General features: G+C 41.7%; 2 protein-coding genes across 2 annotated transcripts in view; both read left to right on the top strand.

The window, feature by feature from the left end:
- The first annotated feature begins 363 nt into the window (after positions 1–363).
- On the top strand, positions 364–4,708 carry LOC311150397 (ankyrin repeat and SOCS box protein 8-like). The gene is made up of 4 exons (XM_084187861.1): positions 364–418; positions 1,235–1,456; positions 1,750–1,854; positions 2,220–4,708. The coding sequence occupies exons 2-4, from the start codon at positions 1,328–1,330 to the stop codon at positions 2,853–2,855; spliced, it is 870 nt and encodes a 289-aa protein (XP_084043987.1). The 5' UTR covers positions 364–418; positions 1,235–1,327; the 3' UTR covers positions 2,856–4,708.
- A 4,029-nt stretch (positions 4,709–8,737) lies between these two features.
- Positions 8,738–23,880, top strand: part of LOC311150393 (cyclic AMP-dependent transcription factor ATF-7-like) — a gene marked incomplete at its 5' end in the record, with an annotated part of 45,067 nt that continues 29,924 nt past the window's right edge. Inside the window, one exon of the mRNA XM_084187846.1 lies at positions 8,738–8,770. The remainder of the gene's footprint in view (positions 8,771–23,880) is intronic.

Raw genomic sequence — 23,880 nt, 5'->3', positions numbered from 1 at the left:
ACACACACACACACACACACACACTGATGGGCATTGCCTGCGCTGTATTATCACTACAAGGTATTTGACATAGCACTGGCAGGCAGTGAACCTTTTAAAGTGCATCCCAGTGAGAGCTATGGAGCCATCTGATGCCCATACTTGGAGAGGAAGCATAGCTTCTATGGTATGTGATAAATGCCAGCGCTACATGAAGGCTGTTACTATTAAAATAACACATGTAAAATGCTGAACAACATTACAAAAACACAAAATTGTAAGTCAGAGAAGATTCCTGTGTATATTTTGTGGGCGTAGAGCAGTTGCATGTTTTCGCAGCATATTAAATGACGTTGCCGTTTCCGTGTTTTTGTCAAGCTTGCACAGCGCATGGGCTGGGCTGTGTTATCGCATTCCTTGAAACTGTGGACCATAAACGGTATGTGGGGCCCAACATATCGACATAACAACGATGCAAATTGAATTTTAAAGCAAGCTATGGAAATGTTCTATACATTCATCACAATCAATAAAATGTATGATACTGGTAATCTTTGCTGTTAGGTCGGGTGTCATCTTTCCTAGCGCGAATTGTCAAGTGGAGTGGAAAACAGCTAGCCGATTAGCATGCTAGCTAGCTAACGTTACTGCTGCTGAGGTCGAGACATTTAGTTAAGCTAAATTGTTTTGGTTAGTTACTGCAAATATGGATAAGAATTTTGCTAAATAGCATAGCTTTATTGTTTATATATTGGTAACTTATCTAATGCAAGTAAGTTCGCTAACTAACGTTAGTAGTTAGCCACTAAGTAGCCACCATTAGCTGCTAGTCAACGAGTTGCAACAGCTGGTAAACGGGCTAGATGGCTAACTTACCTTTTAACCTAACAAGCTAAATTGCTAAGTTTATACTTTTTGCCAAATTATGCGCAGGGAAAACTAAAAACACGTTTGCTAGGTTGGGAAATTATAGCTGTCTTGTACAGAGTAGTAGCCATTCAGTTTGTGTGGGCGGGTATCACAGCAGAGTTGTTATTATTTGATACACAGTATGTCAATGTCAGTCAACATCACATTTACAAATTCACCAAAGGGGGATTGCCATACCCTTTGATGCTTAAAACATTACTGATGAAACCCCACAAATTGATCTCCTAGAATAGATCGTAGTCCTAGCTCAAACCAAAAATGTCTCTCCTAAGTGAACGCCTGTAATTCTTTACCATAATAATACCAACATTGTTTTTTCTTTCAGATCTGAAACTTCAACTTGGCCAGCCAGGTGTTGTAGACGGTGTGGTGTGGCGTCAGTGCACCCCAGCCTGGGTGCCATGTTCCTCAGCTCCACATGAGCTCTACTATGTGGTACATCATGCAATCTATTCAGAGTAAATATTCCCTGTCCGAGCGGCTCATTCGCACCATTGCTGCCATTCGCTCTTTCCCACACGACAATGTGGAGGATCTCATTCGAAGGGTAGGTTGGCTTATCTTTGAACTATAGAGAGGAAATGTTAACACACACCACTGTACTTATCTAATTTGTTGTGTCCCAGAGTTGACTTCTTTGTAGAAAAAGATAACTCCCTCAACCTCACACACATTGTTAATTGTGTAGATGTTTTGTGGTTTCATAGCTATCTTTTAATTCTGCCACAATTTTGAGTGCTTGATGTTATTCAATTGAATATGACTTGTTGTTTATGGTATCAGTATCTATTCATATTTTGCATACTGTTGACAATGACGTAATTGCCTGTCTACCCTCAGGGAGCTGACGTGAACCGTATGCACGGCACTCTGAAGCCCTTGCACTGTGCCTGTATGGTGGCGGATGCCGACTGTGTCGAGTTGTTGTTGGAGAAAGGAGCGGAGGTATGTATGGTGGCATGTTTTCAACTCTCACTCATCCAACTTGAACTTTGTTTGAAATGATGTTATTTTTTTATATATATATTTTTTTATAAGTTAGATAAACATCCTGAGGTAATATAGTATTTTTTTAATACTGTACATGCTGCAGACATCCATAAATCTAACCTGCTCTTGATTGCTCCCACTTGAATCCCCCTCCCCTGAATCACAGACAATAATAGTGAATCTCTTATCTGTGAACTTACGTCTTTAATAGCTGCTATTTGTTACTATGTAATGCCTCCAATTATAAAATAAACTATGCTTACTCTCCTTTTCTCAAATGGACTAACAAAGTTTTATTGTATTGTAACCTGTCTTCTCAGGTGAATGCCCTGGACGGCTACAACCGCACGGCGCTGCACTACGCAGCAGAGAAGGACGAGGGCTGTGTGGAACTCCTCCTAGAGTACGGGGCCCAGCCCAACGCATTGGACGGTAACAAGGACACCCCGCTACACTGGGCCGCCTTCAAGGATAACCCTGAGTGCGTCAGGGCTCTGCTGGAGAGCGGTGCCTGCCCCAACGCACGGGACTACAACAATGACACTCCGTTAAGCTGGGCCGCCATGAAAGGCAACCTAGAGAGTGTGAGGGTTCTGTTAGAATATGGAGGCCAGGTCCATGTTACTAACCTAAAAGGCCAGACACCCATCTCTCGCCTGGTGGCACTACTTGCCAGGGGCCTGGGGGCGGAGCAGGAGGAGGAGTGTCTGGAGCTGCTGTACAAGGCGGCGGGGAGGTTTGAGATCCGCCGGGCCGATGGTACCTTACCCAGGGAGCTCAGTAAAGATCCCCAGCTCCTGGCCAAGCTGACCAGTATGGTGGCTGACGCACCGACGCTACGCGCCCTGTCACGTTGTGCCATCAGACAGAGCCTGGGGGTGAGGTTCCTCCCCACTGCGGTCAAAGAGCTGCCTTTACCAGAGTCGGTCAAAGAGTACTTACTGCTGAGAGACTGAGCTTACAGGGGGTGGGACTAGAGGTGACAGGATGTGTAATCACTATCGATCATATTCAGACTTGAAATCTGTGTGCTTAGCTCAAATTAGCTCAGAGTGACTCGCACCTATCGCAACTCTGAATCAGATTATTGGACAGTTTATGATGCATATATTCTGACAAAGATTCTCCTTAATGAGGAATGATGTTGATTCTAGATAGTATGAGGTGTTGTAGGCAGTCCAATAAGTCACACTGAGACGAGGAAGTACTTAGTTCTTATGTGGTTGATGATTGTGGTTGTTGTGTGTAAAATTTGAGTGATTCTCTTTTTCTCAGTCTGCAGGTTCAGCCTTGCAATCCCAAAAAACATAGTGTAAAATATGGAATTGCATTTCATTCAATGTTGCATTTCATAATAACTGAGTAATAATCACTCTTTTCATGTTGTTACAAAATAATAAAAAATAGTAGATTACATAATTAAAATCACTAATATATTATAGAGCTCAGTGTGCCAGGTAATGTTGTTACATAACGTTGATTAACAGATATGTGACTGTTATCCTTCCTGGCAGGATTGGGGTCAATTAAGTTACGAATTGGTCTTTAATTCCAATTCCATTCTTGAATTTGAATTGGCCACACCCCACAGGAAGCAGAATTTGAATTAAATGAAATTCATTGAAATTTAAATTGATCATTTTATTGCATACATCATGCACATGTTTATTTTTACATCATGTATGGTTACCAATACTATATTTAAAACTCATTCTCCTTCATTGAGTTTATCATAATTATAGTGGTTTGGAAATATTGTAAGAACATTGTTTAGGTTGTCTATAATAATTCAAATTCATTTACATGTTATTTGATAATATAAAAATATGTTTTCCAGAATGCATTAGCTCAACCACTCAGAACATCTCATGACAAAAATACAAACATCTTTGAGTTCTAATCAAGCAAATATTTGAAATGGTGTCTGTATTCTTCAGTAAGAGGTGGCAGATGCTTTTGGCAAAATATTTGTCAAAGGAATGAGACTCGTATGTTTCATATCTCAGTTAGAATTGATTTTAATTGGTTTTAATTAAATTCTACTTACTTGAATTCAAATTCATTTAAAATTCTGCTTCCTGCCGAGTGTGGCCAATTCGAATTTCAATTCATGGGTTGAATTGAATTAAATTCAGAAATTCCGAATTGACCCCAACCCTGCTTCCTGAGCTAAATATTTGGATATGCCAGCCTGTCAAATTTCATAAGTGTGAAAATGTGATTTGCTATTTGTGTTAGCTATACATGTTTTTGAATGGAAAAGGTACAGTTTACATTGGCTTATTTTAGTTGAAGTATGCTGATGTACAGCCAACTATTGAAGAATAAATAGATATTTTGTTTTCCATAGAGACTAGGTAAACTTTTATTTTGTAATTTGTACATCAGGATTTTCAATGGTGCTTTTTTTTTGGTCTAAAACTTTGTGCACCACAGATTTAAATGGGATCATAAACAATGTAACCAGCAAACCATGTAAAGGTATTTTTCATAATTGTTTAATTTAGGCAAAAGCTTTCAGTAATAGTAGAAATTGTCATAGTGGCATGAATTTGTATGTTTTTATTGTATTTAAAATATATAAACAATAGAAGCTTTGACCAATAGTACATTTAGTTTGTAGTGAAACTCAAGTGACACATTTTTGACAGTTGTTGTGCTTGTTTCTGTTTGCTTGTTTGCCAGGTGTGTACATGTATAACATTGATAGTTCATTTGGTTCTCTTAGACCCCAATGTAAACCTACAAAGTGCATTTTTCTGTTAAATAATGAAAAAAGTAAACGCCTTCCCTTATACTATGTACCGCATTTCGGTTGTTTTTCTGTTATTTTAGTTTAGACACCAGAAACATTGCGTTGTGAATCATAATAAATATATATATATATATATATATTTTAATCCAGTAGGGAAATTGGCAACAACAGTCTTCAACAGTGCCTTCAGAAAGTATTCATACCCCTTGACTTATTCCACATTTTGTTGTGTTACAGCCTGAATTCCAAATATATTAAAAACCTTTTTTTAAATCACCCATCTACACACAATAACCCATAATGACAAAGTGAAAACATGTTTTTAGAAATGTTTGCAAATATATTCACACTGAGTCAATACATGTTAGAATCACCTTTGGTAGCGATTACAGCTGTGAGTCTTTCTGGGTAACTCTAAGAGCTTTGCACACCTGGATTGTACAATATTTGCACATTATTATTTTAATACATTTTCGAGCTCTGTCAAGTTGGTTGTTGATCATTGCTAGACAGCCATTTTCAAGTCTTGCCATAGATTTTCAAGGCAATTTAAGTCAAAACGGTAACAAGGCCACTCAGGAACGTTCAATGTCATCTTGTTAAGCAACTCCAGTTTATATTTGGCCTTATGTTTTAGGTTATTGTCCTGCTGAAAGGTTAATTTGTCTCCCAGTGTCTGTTGGAAAGCAGAATGAACTCGGTTTTCCTCTAGGATTTTGCCTGTGCTTAACTCTATTTCATTTAGTTTTGTCCTAAAAAAATCTCCCTAGTCTTTGCCAATGACAAGCATACCCATAACATGATGCAGCCACCACCATGCTTGAAAATATGAAGAGTGGTACTCAGTGATGAGTTGTGTTGGATTTGCCCCAAACATAACGCTTTGTATTCAGGTACATTTCTTGGCCAAATTTTTAGCAGTTTTACTTTAGTGCCTTATTGCAAACAGGATACACGTTTGGAAATATTTGTATTCTGTACAAGCTTCTTTTCACTCTGTCATTTATGTTAGTGTTGTGGAGTAACTACAATGTTGTTGATCCATCCTCAGTTTTCTCTTATCACAGCCATTAAACTCTGTAACTGTTTTTAAGTCACCATTGGCCTCATGGTGAAATCCCTGAGCGGTTTCCTTCCTCTCCGGCAACTGAGTTAAGAAGGACGCCTGTATCTTTGTAGTGACTGTGTGTATTGATACACCATCCAAAGTGTAATTAATAACTTCACCATGTTCAATGTCTGCTTTTATTTTTTCCTTTTTTTTAATCCATCTATCAATAGGTGGCCTTCTTTGCGAGGCATTGGAAAAACTCCCTGGTCTTTGTGATTGAATCTGTGTTTGAAATTCACTGCTCGACTGAGGGACCTTACAGATAATTGTATGTGTGGGGTACAGAGATGAGGTAGTCATTCAAAAATCCTGTTAAACACTATTATTGCACACAGAATGAGTCTATGCAATTTTTACTCCTGCACTTATTTAGGCTTGTCATAACAAAGGGGTTGAATACTTATTGACTCAAGACATTCCAGCTTTTCATTTTTAATTCATTTGTAAAAATGTCTTAAAACATAATTCCATTTTGACATTATGGGGTATTGTGTGTAGGCTAGTGACACATCTCAATTTAATGTATTTAAATGTGTAAAATGGGTGTGAATACTATCTAAAGGCATTGTATGAATCAGTTTTTCCTTCAATAGCAGGAGAGACTGTTCTGGATAGATCTAAGTATAGTATTGAAAAACAGGTTAATAATCCTCAGTAATGTTGTGTTATTGGGAAAATATCACGACAAGAAAGAAAGATTGGTTTAACAACATCTTGTGAAGTATATACTGTACTCAAAATGATTGTATACTTCTTCTGTCAAAAGAACACCCTATTTACAGGATAATACAGTGTACTCTTGTATGCCATTGTTGGTGTGGCACTAATGAAGAAGTGACAGTTGAGAATTGTTGTAAACAACATATATTTCACTGTTTATCTGTATTTACAGTGGCTGCCACTCTAATAATTAACTTTGTCACTGTGTGAAAACACAAAGCTATTGGACACATTTCAAATTCCCCCTTTGTTTTAATTGGCTGCTTCTCCTTTGATTAAATATGAGCAGGTTCAAAGGCACTGCTCAATAATAATCCTTTGTTGAGTTACTTAGGTATTGTCTGTAGATATTTCCAATGCTTTATTGTGGCCATATCCTGACACAAACAGGACGTTCGTTTCCCAGTGAGAGAAAAAAAGTTTGTCACTAGCTTCTATAGCCACAAATTCATAAACCCTGCCCATTTCTACAATTTATATTTTTACATTATTATTATTATATATATTTTTTCTTTTACCTTAACCCTAACCTTAACCACACTGCTAACCTTATGCCTAACCTTAAATTAAGATCAAAAATATTAAACATTTAGCCAATTTTGTCTTTGTGGCTTTGGAATCTGACTTTGTGGCTATAGAAGCTAGTGGAAACCAGAAATAAAAGGTGAGAATTTCTGGAAGGAAACTAAAGCAACACAGAGAGGAAGAAGGCCCCCTCTCAGCGCTCTCTCACACTACCTTCCTTAAAAACTGTACAATAGTTATCATTCACTCACATGTGTTCAATGTCTGGATTTTCTTTCCATAAAATTAGCTCTACTGTACATTTTCAATCCTACTGTAAATGTATACTACTGTACTCTAGTGTACATTTTTCAATCCTTAAATATATCAGGATTTTCACTCATATATCAGGCTTGAAAATATAAAACAGAAAGAAAAAAATGTTAGGAGAAAATGTGACAGAGCATTGTTGTAACTGCACTCATCAGAGATGGTCTATAATGTTGTAACAAGTTTTAAATGTGGCATTTATAATTATGACCTCATCATCCCTCACAACAGTGCTCCTTCCACACATAGCAATATAACAAACTGGAGTCATTCTAGTTCTAGAATCATTCTAGTTCTGTGACTCCACATGCCCAAGGTTGGAGGCAGGCCAGGCCAGCGGTGGTTATGCAAGCTGTGATCTTAGGGACTGGATACATAATAAATTACATAGTCTGAGTTCGAAAAAGGCACCCTTTCTTTTTTTTCCCCTTTTGACCATGGCCCATAGTGCCCTAGTTAAAAGTAGTACCCTATATAGGAGATAGGGTGTCATTTGGGATGAAGACCTAGTTTCCTTTTCCACAGACTCCTGGCTCAGTCAGTCTACAGAATATTGGAACAACACAGTTGTTAAACAAAGCAAATGAGCAGAGAATTTGATGCTAGCAATAATTATGAGCAACACTCACTGCTGGGTGGATTCCTTGGGGAGAGAGAGTACAGTGTACTGGTAGTGTATAATGCACTGTTTAACCAGTTTCTTATGTTGCATCTTGAATTGAATACCTGCTTCATGTGAAAGGTTGTAAACTAAGAATTTAGAACCCGGCCGGCTTCTAAAGCGACCAGCTTCTATTTTATTATATTCCATTCTATTATAGCTTTAACAACTTTAGATTGAGTACAAACAAAGCTTTACACTGTGCACTAAGCATTCCCTTTCCCAGAAACAGACAGTATCTATTATTCTATATAGAAGGAGATAGACAGACAAACCTCATGTATTTCATGACCACATTCCAGAGACAGGTTATTGAGGTAACCAAAACAGCTGCAAAAACAAAGGTGCCTGTTTGTTTGTTTTGAAAGCTATCAGAGGTTATAAGTATGAGCAATGCGAGTATGAAAATCAGTGTTGTGTTCACAGTCAGAAATATGGTAGGCTTATGACACCCCACTTCAAATATTTGCTACAGAGGGTGAATAGAATAGAATATAATAGAATATGTGGCCCCTGGGAAAAATGTTATACCATTTTGTATGCACCACCTACTACATCTTTTAAATAATGAATGTAGGCATTTGTAAAATAAAAAAATATATAAAAAAGCTATGAAATAGGCCTAGGCTACTGTATTTTTTAAAAGTAAATTCCATTCGCTGTTTTTTATTCTATGAGTGAATGACTATGAAGACTTTGACGTAGAACCTCGCGATGATTCAGGGATGAGGGGAGTGTCAAATTCCAAGACTAGAGAAGAGGAGAGAGGGAGAGAGAGAGGGGCGCAACGGTGAGTTTGTAAACAGTATATTATTGTCAAAATGTACAATCCATGTGTAATTCCGATTAAAATTTGACATATAAGTATTGAAAGTCGTTAGAGTTAGTGTGTACGTTTCTATCGTTGTCCTGTCGGCCATGAAATCTGAGTGGGCAATTAGTTGACAAAACTGTTGTGCTCTGTCTTCTCGCTCGCACTCGAGTGCCTAATTGAGCTTGCTAGCTAAAAAGTTGGTTAGTAGTTAGCTAACTAAAGTGTCAACTAATTATTTATCAGCAAAACTGCACGACTTGCTCATGTTGTCATGCATGACGTTCGTTGTTGTTGATTAGGTTTTAGTACTGCACATTGCTTTTCCCTGGCTGTGGTAGCGGCCTGTTAGAAGTTAGCACTGGGCAAAGTTATAGCAAGCGAAAGCGCCCATCTTTTGAGTGGAATCGTCATGAACCAATCACATTATTCTGTCAGAATTGATTGACAGCCCACTGAGCGATAGGGGAACGAGATCATGGTGATTGACATATTGGTAACCAATCCTTGAAAAGAAAGGGCGGTCTCATGCGGGAAAAGGCAGGGCTTGTGTGCAAAGGGTATTCGGGTCTCAGCTAGCATGCTAACTTGGCTAGACATCTAACTTAGCCAGACGTCTGAAGGTTTCAACTTTTAGCAGAAGTTAGGTCATTGCGATTCTGCTTCACGAGAAGAGAATTTCGATTCTGTTTCTTGAGAAGAGAATTTCATAACTTTAGCTAAATATACGTGGTCTCAATCATCATCATCATCATAAGCAATCCACACACCATGTGTTGCTAGCTGAAATAATAATTTGCAATAAATTACAGTATAGCTGATTCTTTCAAAACAGGGAGATTGAAATTCCTCAACATATACAATCCTCCATTCTATTGCCAGTTGTGACTTAAACTTCAGCCATATATTTATAACACTGTTATAATAACCCTACCTCATCCTAGTCTAAGATTGATAATATTGTTATCTGTATTGATATCTATACTGAACACAAATAAAAACGCAACATGTAAAGTGTTGGTCCCATGTTTCATGAGCTTAAATTAAAAATCCTAGAAATGTTCCATACAGCACAAAATTCTTATTTAGCTTACATTTTGTGCAAAAATGTGTTTACATCCCTGTTAGTGAGCATTTCTCCTTTGCCAAGATAATCCATCCACCTGACAGGTATGGCATATCAAAAAGTTGATTAAACAGCATGATCATTACACAGGTGCACTTTGTGCTGGGGACAATAAAAGGCCACTCTAAAATGTGCAGTTTTGTCACACAACACAATGCCACAGATGTCTCAAGTTTTGAGGGAGCGTACCATTGGCATGCTGACTGCAGGAATGTCCACCAGAGCTGTTGCCAGAAATTGAATGTTCATTTCTCTACCATAAGCCACCTCAACGTCGTTTTAGAGAATTTGGCAGTAGGTCCAACCGGCCTCACAACCGCAGACCACATGTTACCATGCCAGCCCAGGACCTCCACGTCCGGCTACTTCACTTGCGGGATCATCTGAGACCAGCCACCCGGACAGCTGATAAAACTTTCAGAAACAGTCTCAGGGAAGCTCTTCTGCATGCTCGTTGTCCTCACCAGGGTCTTGACCTGACTGCAGTTGGGCGTCATAACCGACTTCAGTGGGCAAATGCTCACCTTTGATGGCCACTGGCACGCTGGAGAAGTGTGCTTTTCACGGATAAATCCCGGTTTCAACTGTATCGGGCAGATGGCAGACAAGCGTGTATGGCGTCGTGTGGGCGAGCGGGTTGCTGACGTCAAAGTTGTGAACAGTGGCGGTGGGGTTATGGTATGGGCAGGCATACGGACAACAAACACAATTGCATGTTATTGATGGCAATTTGAATGCACAGAGATACTGTGACAAGATCCTGAGGCCCATTGTCATGCCATTCATCCGCTGCCATCACCTCATGTTTCAGCATGATAATGCACTGCCCCATGTCACAAGGATCTGTAGCTGATATTCCTGGAAACTGAAAAAGTCCCAGTTCTTCCATGGCCTGCATACGCACCAGACATGTCACCCATTGAGCATGTTTGGGATGCTCTGGATTGACGTGTACGACAGCGTGTTCCAGTTCCCGCCAATATCCAGCAACTTCTCACAGCCATTCAAGAGGAGTGGGAAAACATTCCACACGCCACAATCAACAGCCTGATCAACTCTGTATTCTCAGTCATATGAAATCCATGGATTAGGGCCTAATTAATTTATTTCAATAGACTGATTTCCTTATATGAACTGTAACTCAGTAAAATCTTTGAAATTGTTGCATGTTATGTTTATATTTGTGTTCAGTGTATATAAATACCTATTCATATCTACACATATATTAATCATATCTATATATATTTCTGCCAGCATTGAAGCTATTTCACGTTTGACTATCATTTGCTGCTGTTACAAATAATGTTATTTGTCACATGCGCTGTATACAACAGGTGTAGACTTGACCGTGAAATGCTTACTTATGAGCCCTTTCCCAACAATGCAGAGTTAAAAAATAAGAAAAGATTTGCCATTTTTACAACAACAAATAAAGGAAATAGTAACACAATAAAATAACAATGAGGTTATATACAAGGAGTACCGGTACCTGAGTCAATGTGGTACGGGTAGTCAGTTGAGGTAATATGTACACTACCAGTCAAATATGTGGACACACCTACTCATTCAAGGGTTTTTCTTTATTTTTACTATGTTCTACATTGTAGAATAATAGTGAAGACATCAAAACTATGAAATAACACATGGAATCATGTAGTAACCAAAAAAGTGTTAAACAAATAAAACAATATTTTAGATTTTAGATTCTTCAAATAGCCGCCCTTTGCCTTGATGACAGCTTTGCACACTCTTGGCATTCTCGCAACCAGCTTCACCTGGACAGACAAAGCTGTCATCAGAGCAAAGGGCGGCTATTTGAAGAATCTCAAATATAAAATATATTTTGATTTGTTTAACACTTTTTTGGTTACTACATGATTCCATATGTGTTATTTCATCGTTTTGATGTCTTCACTATTATTCTACAATGTAGAACATAGTAAAAATAAAGAAAAACCCTTGAATGAGTAGGTGTGTCCAAACTTTTGACTGGTACTGTAGGTAGGGTTAAAAGTAACTTGGCATTCAGGATAGATAATAAACAGAGTAGCAGCAGCGTGTGTGAAAGTGTATCTGTGTGTGTGTGTGTGTGTGTGTGTGTTTATGTTGGAGTGTCATATGTGTGAGTGTGTGGGTAGAGTGCAGTGAGTGTGCATTGGAGCCAGTACAAGAATGTCTGTACAATAAAAAATAAAAAGGGGGTCAATGCAAATAGTCCAGGTAGCCATTTGATGAACTGTTCAGCAATATAATGGCTTAGGAGTAGAAGCTGTTCAGGAGCCTTTTGGTCCCAGACTTGGCGCTGTGGTACCGCTTGACGTGCAGAACAGTCTATGACTTGGGTGGCTGGAGTCTTTGACAATTTTTAGGGCCTTCCTCTGACACCGCTTGGTAGAGAGGACCTGGATGGCACGGCGATCGGCCCCAGTGTTGTACTGGGCCGTACGCACTACCCTCTGTAGCACCTTGCGGTCGGATGCCAAGCAGTTGCCATACCAGGCGGTGATGCAGCCAGTCAAGATGCTCTCAATGGTGCAGCTGTATTACTTTTTGAGGATCTGAGGGTCCATGTCTGGGACATTGTCTGGATGCCTCCATATTCACAAGTATTTGTTTGGTCTTCTTCTTAGTTAATAAAGATATCAAATCGAAGTTTATTGGTGTGGTGTTGTAATGTGAGAGGGTGAACGTCCCTACATGCATCTCCAAGACTAGTTCATTACCAAGATCAATTTCAGGGGGTATCTCATCTGGGAGATTCCAGATGAGAATTCCCCCCGAACATAGGTTAGTAGAAGTGCCGATTTTTGGATCAGTTCTGCCTTTTAGATCACGATTAATAAGATTACATCGACAGGGGAGGACCTGATCCTAGATCAGCACTCCTACTCTGATAAGCTTGATACATACAGCCCGTTTTTCTTGTTTGTAGTTTAATTCCAAAAAGCTATGTCAAATGTTATACGTTCTATACATTCTATATACTTTTCTGTATTGGATTTATACTTGTGTATTGATCCATGAAAATGTCAACACATGGCAGATGATTTGCGCCGATTCACCATTGTTTCACCACTTGCTCTGTTTTGATCCCAGGCTTAGAACGGATGTGCTTTCTGTCTAATCTACTCAAAAAAATCATAGTGAAAGCACACTAGATACAAGATGTTAAAACCACCTTAAAGTTCACAGCCCAGATGCAGCCTACCAGTTGTTCATAATACAGAGATCAAATGTCTTGGTTATTGGCCTAGTCTGTCTTGTTTAAGCGTTGTAGTTATAGCATCAAAACAACTTGGGCCATTCAACCCGTTCCCTTCCGTTCAAAAGCTGATGATCCATCTAATAAATAGACATTCAAGTGTTTCCAATTTCAAGTGCAGAAAAACGTCACTGGTGGATCCTTTATTGTCTTTCATTGTCTGTCTGCTCTGCCATGGATTTAGCTTAAAGACCTGGGCAGTTATGCTGACGCGTGTATAGGGTTTCATGTGTTCCATTTACCAAATTTCAGGTTCACTTGGGTTACATAAATACATACATACTTCAGTGTAGTACACACCCAGGCAGCAGCCTAGATCTCTCTTGTCATTCAACCCTCACAGGGTAGCAACTCAGGCCGCTGAGGGCGGGAAGGTAGGTAGCACCTCACCTGTCTTGTCCAATGATTTATATACAGTGCGTTCGGAAAGTATTCAGACCCCTTGACTTTTTCCCCAGAACATTCTGGTACAGCCTTATTCTAAAATTGATTAAATAGTTTTTTCCCCACTACACAAAATACCCCATAATGACAAAGCAAAAACAGGTTTTTATTAATTTTTGCTAATTTATAAAAAATAAATAACGGTATTCATACCCTTTACTCAGTACTTTGTTGAAGCACCTTTGGCAGCGATTACAGCCTCGAGTCTTCTTGGGTATGACGATACAAGCTTGGCACATGTAATTGGGGAGTTTCTCCCATTCTTCTCTGCAGATCCTCTCAAGCTCTGTCAGGTTGGATGGGGAGCGTCGCTGCACAGCTATTTTCAGGTCTCTCCAGAGATGTTCGATCGGGTTCAAGTCCGGGCTCTGGCTGTGCCACTCAAGGACATTCAGAAACTTGTCCCGAAGCCACTCCTTTGTTGTCTTGGCTGTGTGCTTATGGGCATTGTCCTGTTGGGAAGTGAATTTTCGCCCCAGTCTGAGGTCCTGTGTGCTCTGGAGAAGATTTTCATCAAGGATCTCTCTGTACTTTGCTCCGTTCATCTTCCCTCGATCCTGACTAGTCTCCCAGTCCCTGCCGCTGAAAAACATCCCCACAGCATGATGCTGCCACCACGCTTCACCGTAGGGATGGTATTGGTCAGGTGATGAGCAGTGCCTGGTTTCCTCCAGACGTGATTCTTGGCATTCAGGCCAAAGAGTTCAATCTTGGTTTCATCAGACCAGAGAATCTTGTTTGTCATTGTCTGAGAGTCCTTTAGGTGCCTTTTGGCAAACTCCAAGCAGGCTGTCGTGCCTTTTACTGAGGAGCGGCTTCCATCTGGCCACTGATTGTTGGAGTGCTGCAGAGATGGTTGTCCTTCTGGAAGGTTCTCCCATCTCCAGAGGAACTCTGGAGTTCTGTCAGAGTGACCATCGGGTTCTTGGTCACCTCCCTGACCAAGGTCCTTCTACCCCGATTGCTCAGTTTGGCCGGGCTGCCAGCTCTAGGAAGAGTCTTGGTGCTTCCAAACTTCTTCCATTGAAGAATGATGGAGGCCACTGTGTTCTTGGGGACCTTCAATGCTGCAGACATTTTTTCGTACCCTTCCCCAGATCTGTGCCTTGACACAATCCTGTCTCGGAGCTCTACGGACAATTCCTTTGACCTCATGGCTTGGTTTTTGCTCTGACATGCACTGTCAACTGTGGGACCTTTATATAGACAGGTGTGTGCCTTTCCAAATCATGTTCAATCAATTTAATTTACCACAGGTGGACTCCAATCAAGTTGTAGAAACATCTCAAGGATGATCAATGGAAACAGGATGCACTTGAGCTCAATTCAAGTCTCATAGCAAAGGGTATGAATACTGGGTATGAAGGTGGAGTCCAATCAAGTTTTTGCCATATTTATTCTATTACAGACACCTTTAAAGCTGCAATATGCAACTTCTTGAGCGACCCCAACCAAATTCACATTGAAATATGGGTTCTGGATCTTTTTTTTTTTTTTTTTTTCACCTTTATTTAACCAGGTAAGCCAGTTGAGAACAAGTTCTCATTTACAACTGCGACCTGGCCAAGATAAAGCAAAGCAGTGCGATAAAAACAACAACACAGAGTTACATATGGGGTAAAAAAAAACATAAGGTCATAAAATACAACAGAAAATATATATACAGTGTGTGCAAATGTAGCAAGTTATGGAGGTAAGGCAATAACTAGGCTATAGTGCAAAATAATTACAATTAGTATTAACACTGTAATGCTAGATGTGCAAGAGATGATGTGCAAATAGAGATACTGGGGTGCAAAAGAGCAAAATAAATAACAATATAGGGATGAGGTAGTTGGGTGGGCTAATTTCAGATGGGCTGTGTACATGTGCAGTGATCGGTAAGGTGCTCTGACAACTGATGCTTAAAGTTAGTGAGGGAGATAAGAGTCTCCAGCTTCAGAGATTTTTGCAATTCGTTCCAGTCATTGGCAGCAGAGAACTGGAAGGAATGGCGGCCAAAGGAGGTGTTGGCTTTGGGAATGACCAGTGAGATATACCTGCTGGAGCGCAGACTACGGGTGGGTGCTGCTATGGTGACCAATGAGCTAAGATAAGGCGGGGATTTGCCTAGCAGTGATTTATAGATGGCCTGGAGCCAGTGGGTTTGACAACGAACATGTAGTGAGGACCAGCCAACAAGAGCGTACAGGTCACAGTGGTGGGTAGTGTATGGGGCTTTGGAGACAAAACGGATGGCACTGTGATAGACTACATCCAATTTGCTGAGTAGAGTGTTGGAGGCTATTTTGTAAATGACATCGCCGAAGTCAAGGATCTGTAGGATAGTCAGTTTTACGAGGGCATGTTTGGCAGCATGAGTGAAGGAGGCTTTGTTGCGAAATAGGAATCCGATTCTAGATTTAACTTTGGATTGGAGATTCTTAATGTGAGTCTGGAAGGAGAGTTTACAGTCTAACCAGACACCTAGGTATTTGTAGTTGTCCACATACTCTAGGTCAGACCCGTCGAGAGTGGTGATTCTAGTCGGGTGGGCGGGTGCCAGCAGCGTTCGATTGAAGAGCATGCATTTAGTTTTACTAGTGTTTAAGAGCAGTTGGAGGCTACTGAAGGAGTGTTGTATGGCATTGAAGCTCGTTTGGAGGTTTGTTAACACAGTGTCCAATGAAGGGCCAGATGTATACAAAATGGTGTCGTCTGCGTAGAGGTGGATCTGAGAGTCACCAGCAGCAAGAGCGACATCATTGATATACACGGAGAAAAGAGTCGGCCCAAGAATTGAACCCTGTGGCACCCCCATAGAGACTGCCATAGGTCCAGACAACAGGCCCTCCGATTTCACACATCGAACTCTATCTGAGAAGTAGTTGGTGAACCAGGCGAGGCAGTCATTTGAGAAACCAAGGCTATTTAGTCTGCCAATAAGAATGCGGTGGTTGACAGAGTCGAAAGCCTTGGCCAGGTCGATGAAGACGGCTGCACAGTACTGTCTATTATCGATCGCGGTTATAATATCGTTTAGGACCTTGAGCGTGGCTGAAGTGCACCCATGACCAGCTCGGAAACCGGATTGCATAGCGGAGAAGGTACGGTGGGATTCGAAATGGTTGGTGATCTGTTTGTTAACTTGGCTTTCAAATACTTTCGAAAGGCAGGGCAGGATGGATATAGGTCTGTAACAGTTTGGATCTAGAGTGTCACCCCCTTTGAAGAGGGGGATGACCGCGGCAGCTTTCCAATCTCTGGGGATCTCAGACGTTACGAAAGAGAGGTTGAACAGGCTAGTAATAGGGGTTGCGACAATTTCTGCGGCTAGGGGTCCAGATTTTGCAGCTCTTTCAGAACATCAGCTGTCTGAATTTGTGTGAAGGAGAAGCGGGGGGGGCATGGGCAAGTTGCAGCGGAGGGTGCAGAGTTGGTGGCCGGGGTAGTGGTAGCCAGGTGGAAAGCATGGCCAGCCGTAGCAAAATGCTTGTTGAAATTCTCGATTATGGTGATAGGGTTTCCTAGCCTCAGTGCAGTGGGCAGCTGGGAGGAAGTGCTCTTATTCTCCATGGACTTTACAGTGTCCCAAAACTTTTTGGAGTTAGTGCTACAGGATGCACATTTCTGTTTGAAAAAGTTAGCCTTTGCTTTCCTGACTGCTTGTGTATATTGGTTCCTAACTTCCCTGAAAAGTTGCATATCGCGGGGGCTATTTGATGCTAATGCAGTACGCCACAGGATGTTTTTGTGCTGGTCAAGGGCAGTCAAGTCTGAGGAGAACCAGGGGCTATATCTGTTCTTAGTTCTGTATTTTTTGAATGGGGCATGTTTATTTAAGATTGAGAGGAAATTACTTTTAAAGAACAACCAGGCATCCTCTACTGACGGAATGAGATCTATATCCATCCAGGATACCTGGGCCAGGTCAATTAGGAAGGCTTGCTCGCTAAAGTGTTTTAGGGAGCGTTTGACAGTGATGAGGGGTGGTCGTTTGACCGCGGACCCGTTACGGACGCAGGCAATAAGGCAGTGATCGCTGAGATCCTGGTTGAAGACAGCGGAGGTGTATTTAGAGGGTAAGTTAGTCAGGATGATATCTATGAGGGTACCCATGTTTACGGATTTAGGGTTGTACCTGGTAGGTTCGTTGATAATTTGTGTGAGATTGAGGGCATCTAGTTTGGATTGTAGGATGGCCGGGGTGTTAAGCATATCCCAATTTAGGTCACCAAGCAGTACGAACTCTGAGGATAAATGGGGGGCAATCAATTCACATATGGTATCCAGGGCACAGCTGGGGGCTGAGGGGGGTCTGTAGCAAGCGGCAACAGTGAGAGACTTATTTCTGGAAAGGTGGATTTTTAGAAGTAGAAGCTCAAACAGTTTGGGAACAGAGCTGGATAGTATGATAGAGCTCTGCAGGCTCTCTCTACAGTAGATTGCAACTCCACCCCCTTTGGCAGTTCTATCTAGACGGAAAATGTTATAGTTGGGGATGGAAATTTCAGAATTTTTGGTGGCCTTCCTAAGCCAGGATTCAGACACTGCTAGAACATCAGGGTTGGCGGAGTGTGCTAACGCAGTGAATAACTCAAACTTAGGAAGTAGACTTCTGATATTTACGTGCAAGAAACCAAGACTTTTGCGATTACAGAAATCAGCAAATGATAGCGCCTGGGGAGTAGGAGTGATACTGAGGGCTGCAGGGCCTGGGTTAGCCTCTACATCACCAGAGGAACAGAGGAGGACTAGAATAAGGATACGGCTAAAGGCTTTAAGAACTGGTCTTCTAGTGCGTTGGGTACATAGAATAAAGGGGGCAGATTTCCGGGCGTTGTAGAAAAGATTCAGGGCATTATGTACAGACAAGGATATGGAAGGATATGAGTAAAGTGGAGGTAAACCTAAACGTTGGGTAACAATGAAAGAGAGAGCATCACTGGAGGCACCAATTGAGTCGGTCTCCGCATGTATGGGGGGTGGGACAAAGGAGCTATCTAAGGCAGGTTTAGCTGGGCTGGGGGATCTACAGTGAAATAGTACAATTAGAAATAACCGAAACAACAATAAGCTAACCATATTGACAAGGGAGAGAGGCATAAAGCAATCAAGGTGTAATTTGAGAGAGCTAAGACAACAGCTGGTAATGACGACACAGTTTGGGCTGAGGCTAAACATAAACAGGATGCAGTACCGTAAAAAGGAACAGTCCAGCAGACATCAGCTGTATAGCTGAGTTATAAGGTCCGGTGAACAGCAATAGGATAGTTCGGAGGTAGTTCGGGGGCTGCTAAAGCACTAGTGAGCAAGAGGGCACGGCTAGCGTGTGCTAGCAGGCCGGGGCTAGCAGATGGAATCTTCGTGGTCAACGTCGTAACGGGAAGCCTGTTGTAAAATCTACCTCATCAGACGATTTCGTCGGCAGACCAGTCGTGTAGGATCGGCGGGGCTTCGTGTCAACACTAGGTGGTCCCGTCCGGTTGACAGAGAGGTAGATAGCCGGGAGATGGGAGATGGGCCTAGCTCAGGATGATTAGCCAGACCTCAACGTCCATTTTGTTGCAGCTAGCTGGTAGCGATGAATCCGGAGTTAAAGGTCCAGTGATTCAGTGATTCCGGCAGAAAAACTGATATGTTCTGGGTCGATAACGCGCTGTGCAGACAGTGCAGACTGGCCGAATAATAGTCCAGACTAGAGCTGGCTGGTAGGTGGTGCAGGCCACGGACAATGGTGAAAAACCGCTAACGGTAGCTGATAGCAAGTAGCTAGTTAGCTGGCTACTCCCGTCCGGTAGACCTAGAGGTAGATAGCCGGGATATGAGCCTGGCTCTAGGCTAGCTCGAGGCTAACTGTCATTCTTATTGAAAGCAAGTCTAGTGTAGATCTGTTAAATGTGCACTATTTCTATGCTTCCCATTCTTAAGTTCAGTGTTTGCGTCTTTGGTTTTGTACACCAGCTTCTAACAGCTGAAATTACAATATTTTTGCTTATTGAAAATATATTTCACTCCGGTTTAGATGGTAAAATGATTCTCTACACAATTGCTTGTTTTGTCACAAACTGAAATTAGGCGAACTAGTAGTAACTATTAGTGTTTTAGCAACCAGGCAATGGCGAAGTGATTTCTGCATATTGCACCTTTTTTAATTAACACTTTTAAATTATATGCCTATTATGTGAGCTAAATATGTAAAATATTTTTAAAAAATACACAGAAATAAAATAATGAGTTACAGTTCATATAAGGAAATCAGTCAATTGAAATAAATTCATTAGGCCCTAATCTATGGATTTCACATGACTGGGAATACAGATATGCATCTGTTGGTCACAGATACTTTTGGTCATGTAGTGTATGTGGACTCCTGCTTGTCGAACATCTCATTACAAAATCATGGTCATTAATTTGGAGTTGGTCCCCCCTTTGCTGCTATAACAGCCTACACTCTTCTGGGAAGGCTTTCCACTAGATGTAGCAACATTGCTGCGGGGACTTACTTCCATTCAGCCACGAGCATTAGTGAGGTCGGGCACTGATGTTGGGCGTTCCAGTTAATCCCAAAGGTGTTAGATGGGGTTGAGGTCAGGGCTCTATGCAGGCCAGTCAAGTTCTTCCACACCGATCTCGACAAACCATTTCTGTATGGACCTCGCTTTGTGCAAGGGGGTGTTGTCATGCTGAAACAGGAAAGGGCCTTCCCCAAACTTTTGCAACAAATTTGGAAAACATAATTGTTTAGAATGTCATTGTATGCTGTAGCGTTAATATTTTCCTTCACTGGAACTAAGGGGCCTAGCCCGAACTATGAAAAACATCCCCAGACCATTATTCCTCCTCCACCAAACTTTACAGTTGGCACTATTCATTCAAGCAGGTAGCGTTTTCCTGGCATCGCCAAACCAGATTTGTCCGTCGGACTGCCAGATGGTGAAGCGTGATTCATCACTCCATAGAACGCGTTTCCACTGCGCCAGAGTCCAATGGCGGCGAGCTTTACAACACTCCAGCTGACATTTGGCATTGCGCATTGTGATCTTAGGCTTGTGTGCGGCTGCTCGGCCATGGAAACCAATTTCATCAAGCTCCCTACTAACAGTTATTGTGCTGACGTTGCTTCCAGAGGCAGTTTGGATAACAACACTTACAGTTGACTGGGGCAGCTCTATCAGGCAGAAATGTTATGAACTGACTTTTGTGAAGGTGGCATCCTATGACGGTGCCATGTTGAACGTCACTGAGCTCTTCAGTAAGGCCATTCTACTGGCAAAGTTTGTCTATGGAGATTGCATGGCTGTGTGCTCGATTTTATACAACTGTCAGCAACGGGTGTGGCTGAAATGGCCGAATCCAGTAATTTGAAGAGGTGTCCACATACTTTTTTATATATAGTGTACCTTAAAAAAAAAGGTAGGGGTGTGGTTTAGAAAACCAGTCAGTATCTGGTGTGACCACCATTTTCTTCATGCAGTGCAACACATCTCCTTCGCATAGAGTTGATCAGGCTATTGATTGTGGCCTGTGGAATGTTGTCCCACTCATCTTCAATGGTTGTGCGAAGTTGCTGGATATTGGCGGGAACTGGAACACGCTGTCGTACACGTCAATCCAGAGCATCCCAAAAATGCTCAATGGGTGACATATCTGGTGAGTATGCAGGCCATGGAAGGACTGGGACATTTTCAGCTTCCAGGAATTGTATACAGATCCTTGCGACATGGGGCCGTGCATTATCGTGCTGAAACATGAGGTGATGGCGGTGGATGAATGGCACGACAATGGGCTTCAGGATCTTGTCACAGTATCTCTGTGCATTTTTTAATTGCCATTGATAAAATCTGTAGCTTATGCCTGCCCATACCATAACCCCACCGCCACCATGGGGCACTCTGTTCACAACGTTGATATCAGCAAGCCGCTCACCCACACGACGGCATACACGCTGTCTGCCTGGTACAGTTGAAAACCGGGATTCATCTGTGAAGAGCACACTTTTCCAGCGTGCCAGTGGTCATCGAAGGTGAGCATTTGCTCGCTTTAGTCAGTTACGACGCTGAACTGCAGTCATGTCAAGATTAGCTTCCCTGTGACGGTTTCTGACAGTTTGTGCAGAAATTCTTTGGTTGTGCAAACCTGCAGTTTCATCAGCTGTCCGGGTGGCTGGTCTCAGACGACCCTGCAGGTGAAGAAGCCGGATGTGGAGGTCCTAGGCAGGCGTGGTTTCACGTGGTCTGTGGTTGTGATGCCGGTTGGAGGTACTGCCAAATTCTCTATAAAGACGTTGGTGGTGACTTATGGTAGAGAAATGCACATTTTAGAGTGGCCTTTTATTGTCCCCAGCACAAGGTCCACCTGTGTTAATGATCATGCTGTTTAATCAGCTTCTTGATTTGCCACACCTGTCAGGTGGATGGATTATCTTGTCAAAGGAGAAATGCTCATTAACAGGGATGTAGACGAGTTAGTGTTTTTTATTTTTTTATTTTGGTGTGTATTGCACATTTCTGGGATCTTTCATTTCAGCTTATGAAACATAGGACCAACACTTTATATGTTGAGTTTATATTTTTGTTCAGTATATATTAAAACATTTTCCTTAAAGTATAATTTTTTTAGATTACTAATGTTACTGACACCACTTCAACAACTAAAATACTTAAATACATGTAATTTTGTCCATGAAACATTTAATTAAAATACTGTAGAATTCCATTCATTCCTTTTGGAGGACTGCTCCTACTGGGGCGTGCGAATATGGCCGACCTGTGGCTTCAAAGTCTCTCAATTGCCAATACAAAGCATCAGCAATCCAGGGTTTATATACATCATTGGTCCTGTCCTGTGTGAGCTACCAAATACCCTTGATCTCACAGGAAGTCAGTGAGTCAACCAATACATGACCACCACCCACAGCAAACCACACCACCTTTGTCTGTCTTTCTTGCTTTCTTTCTTGCTCTTTCTTACCCCCCTCCCACCCCACCTCCCCTCTCTCCCTCCCTCTGAGTCTTTTGTGGGGGTCTCCCCTACCCTGGCAACTCTAGCCCTGTAGATTCCTGAGTCCTTTGGCTCCCTGGCTGCAGGCAGAGAGCGCTATTAATACCGTTTGTTTAGCTAGTTTCCTAGCAGGCTGCATCAAACACTGCGGGCCTGTAGCTGATTATAGACAGAGACCCGCTCGACCCGCTCGCTCCCCTGGCCATTTGGGAGTTGGGAAGCAGACCTAGTTAACACTCGGCTGGGACATTGCCGGCAGGCTCAGAGAGAGCGATTGGAATAGGGCCCACTGGCTCCGCTGACTTATTTTGACGTTTCCATGTCACCTTGGATGAATGGAAGCTAAAATAGATGGGTGGACTGACTCTGAGTCTGACTCATATGTAGGCTATCGCATGTCTGAAATGGATATAATGAACATTATTTATGTGCAGGCGTTCCACCTCAAACAGCACAAGGAGGAGGATTTCGACACCCACAATCTTAGCTTGTTCTGAAATTGTTTCTGTTGTAGAAACACCGACACGATTAGCCTTTCTGCAACATTTATTTTGTTGAAATATAATTTGATCTAGGAAAAATTTATCTTATTGATTGCACACAAATTGGCCATTTTAATTTTAATTTATAGTATTCATATCATATTCTATAAATATAGTACCTAACATCCGATTTGGACCAAACCTTTTTCTAGCTACGAGTTAGACATGAGGAATCCAAAGAAATAGTCAAAAGCCACCCACGTACCAACTGCCCCTCCCCCCCAGACAATCACATCCTACATCCTGATATTACCAGGTTCTGACCACTAAATGGTGCTGTTCCAGGTGATTATTTGTTTTCTCTCCAAGAATTCACCCAAATTACCAAATTACATATTTGTTTCTTTACCCTGTAAGCAGTCTATGGACAAGGTATGACAGCAATCCATGCTTTGGTTTTGTTGTCCACTGTTTCAAAGGCAAACTTTTTAGCATTTGTGGCACAAATCCAATGCAAGTCAATGGTACCTATATTAGCATTTTCATGCTTCATGTCTAAATCACATGAAGTATCTAAAAATGTGTTGTGTAACTCAATTATGTAACTTATAGATGATGCTAATATAGGTACCATTCACAGGAGGCTGCTGAGGGGAGGACGGCTCATAATAATGGCCGGAACGGAGCGAATGGAATGGCATCACGAGCCCATCCTCCCCAATTAAGGCGCCACCAACCTCCTGTGGTACCATTGGACTTGTGCCACACATTGGATTTGTCACACGAATGCTAA

Source organism: Coregonus lavaretus (assembly GCF_964263955.1).
Source record: "Coregonus lavaretus genome assembly, chromosome: 22".
NCBI classification, from domain to species: Eukaryota; Metazoa; Chordata; class Actinopteri; order Salmoniformes; family Salmonidae; genus Coregonus; species Coregonus lavaretus.
This window is presented reverse-complemented; position numbering and strand designations above follow the sequence as displayed.

Coding starts and splice junctions, on each gene's coding strand:
- LOC311150397 (XM_084187861.1), top strand. CDS start 1,328: ATGAGCTCTACTATGTGGTACATCATGCAATCTATTCAGAGTAAATAT. Junction 1,457..1,749: donor TGGAGGATCTCATTCGAAGG/GTAGGTTGGCTT, acceptor GTCTACCCTCAG/GGAGCTGACGTGAACCGTAT. Junction 1,855..2,219: donor TGTTGGAGAAAGGAGCGGAG/GTATGTATGGTG, acceptor CTGTCTTCTCAG/GTGAATGCCCTGGACGGCTA.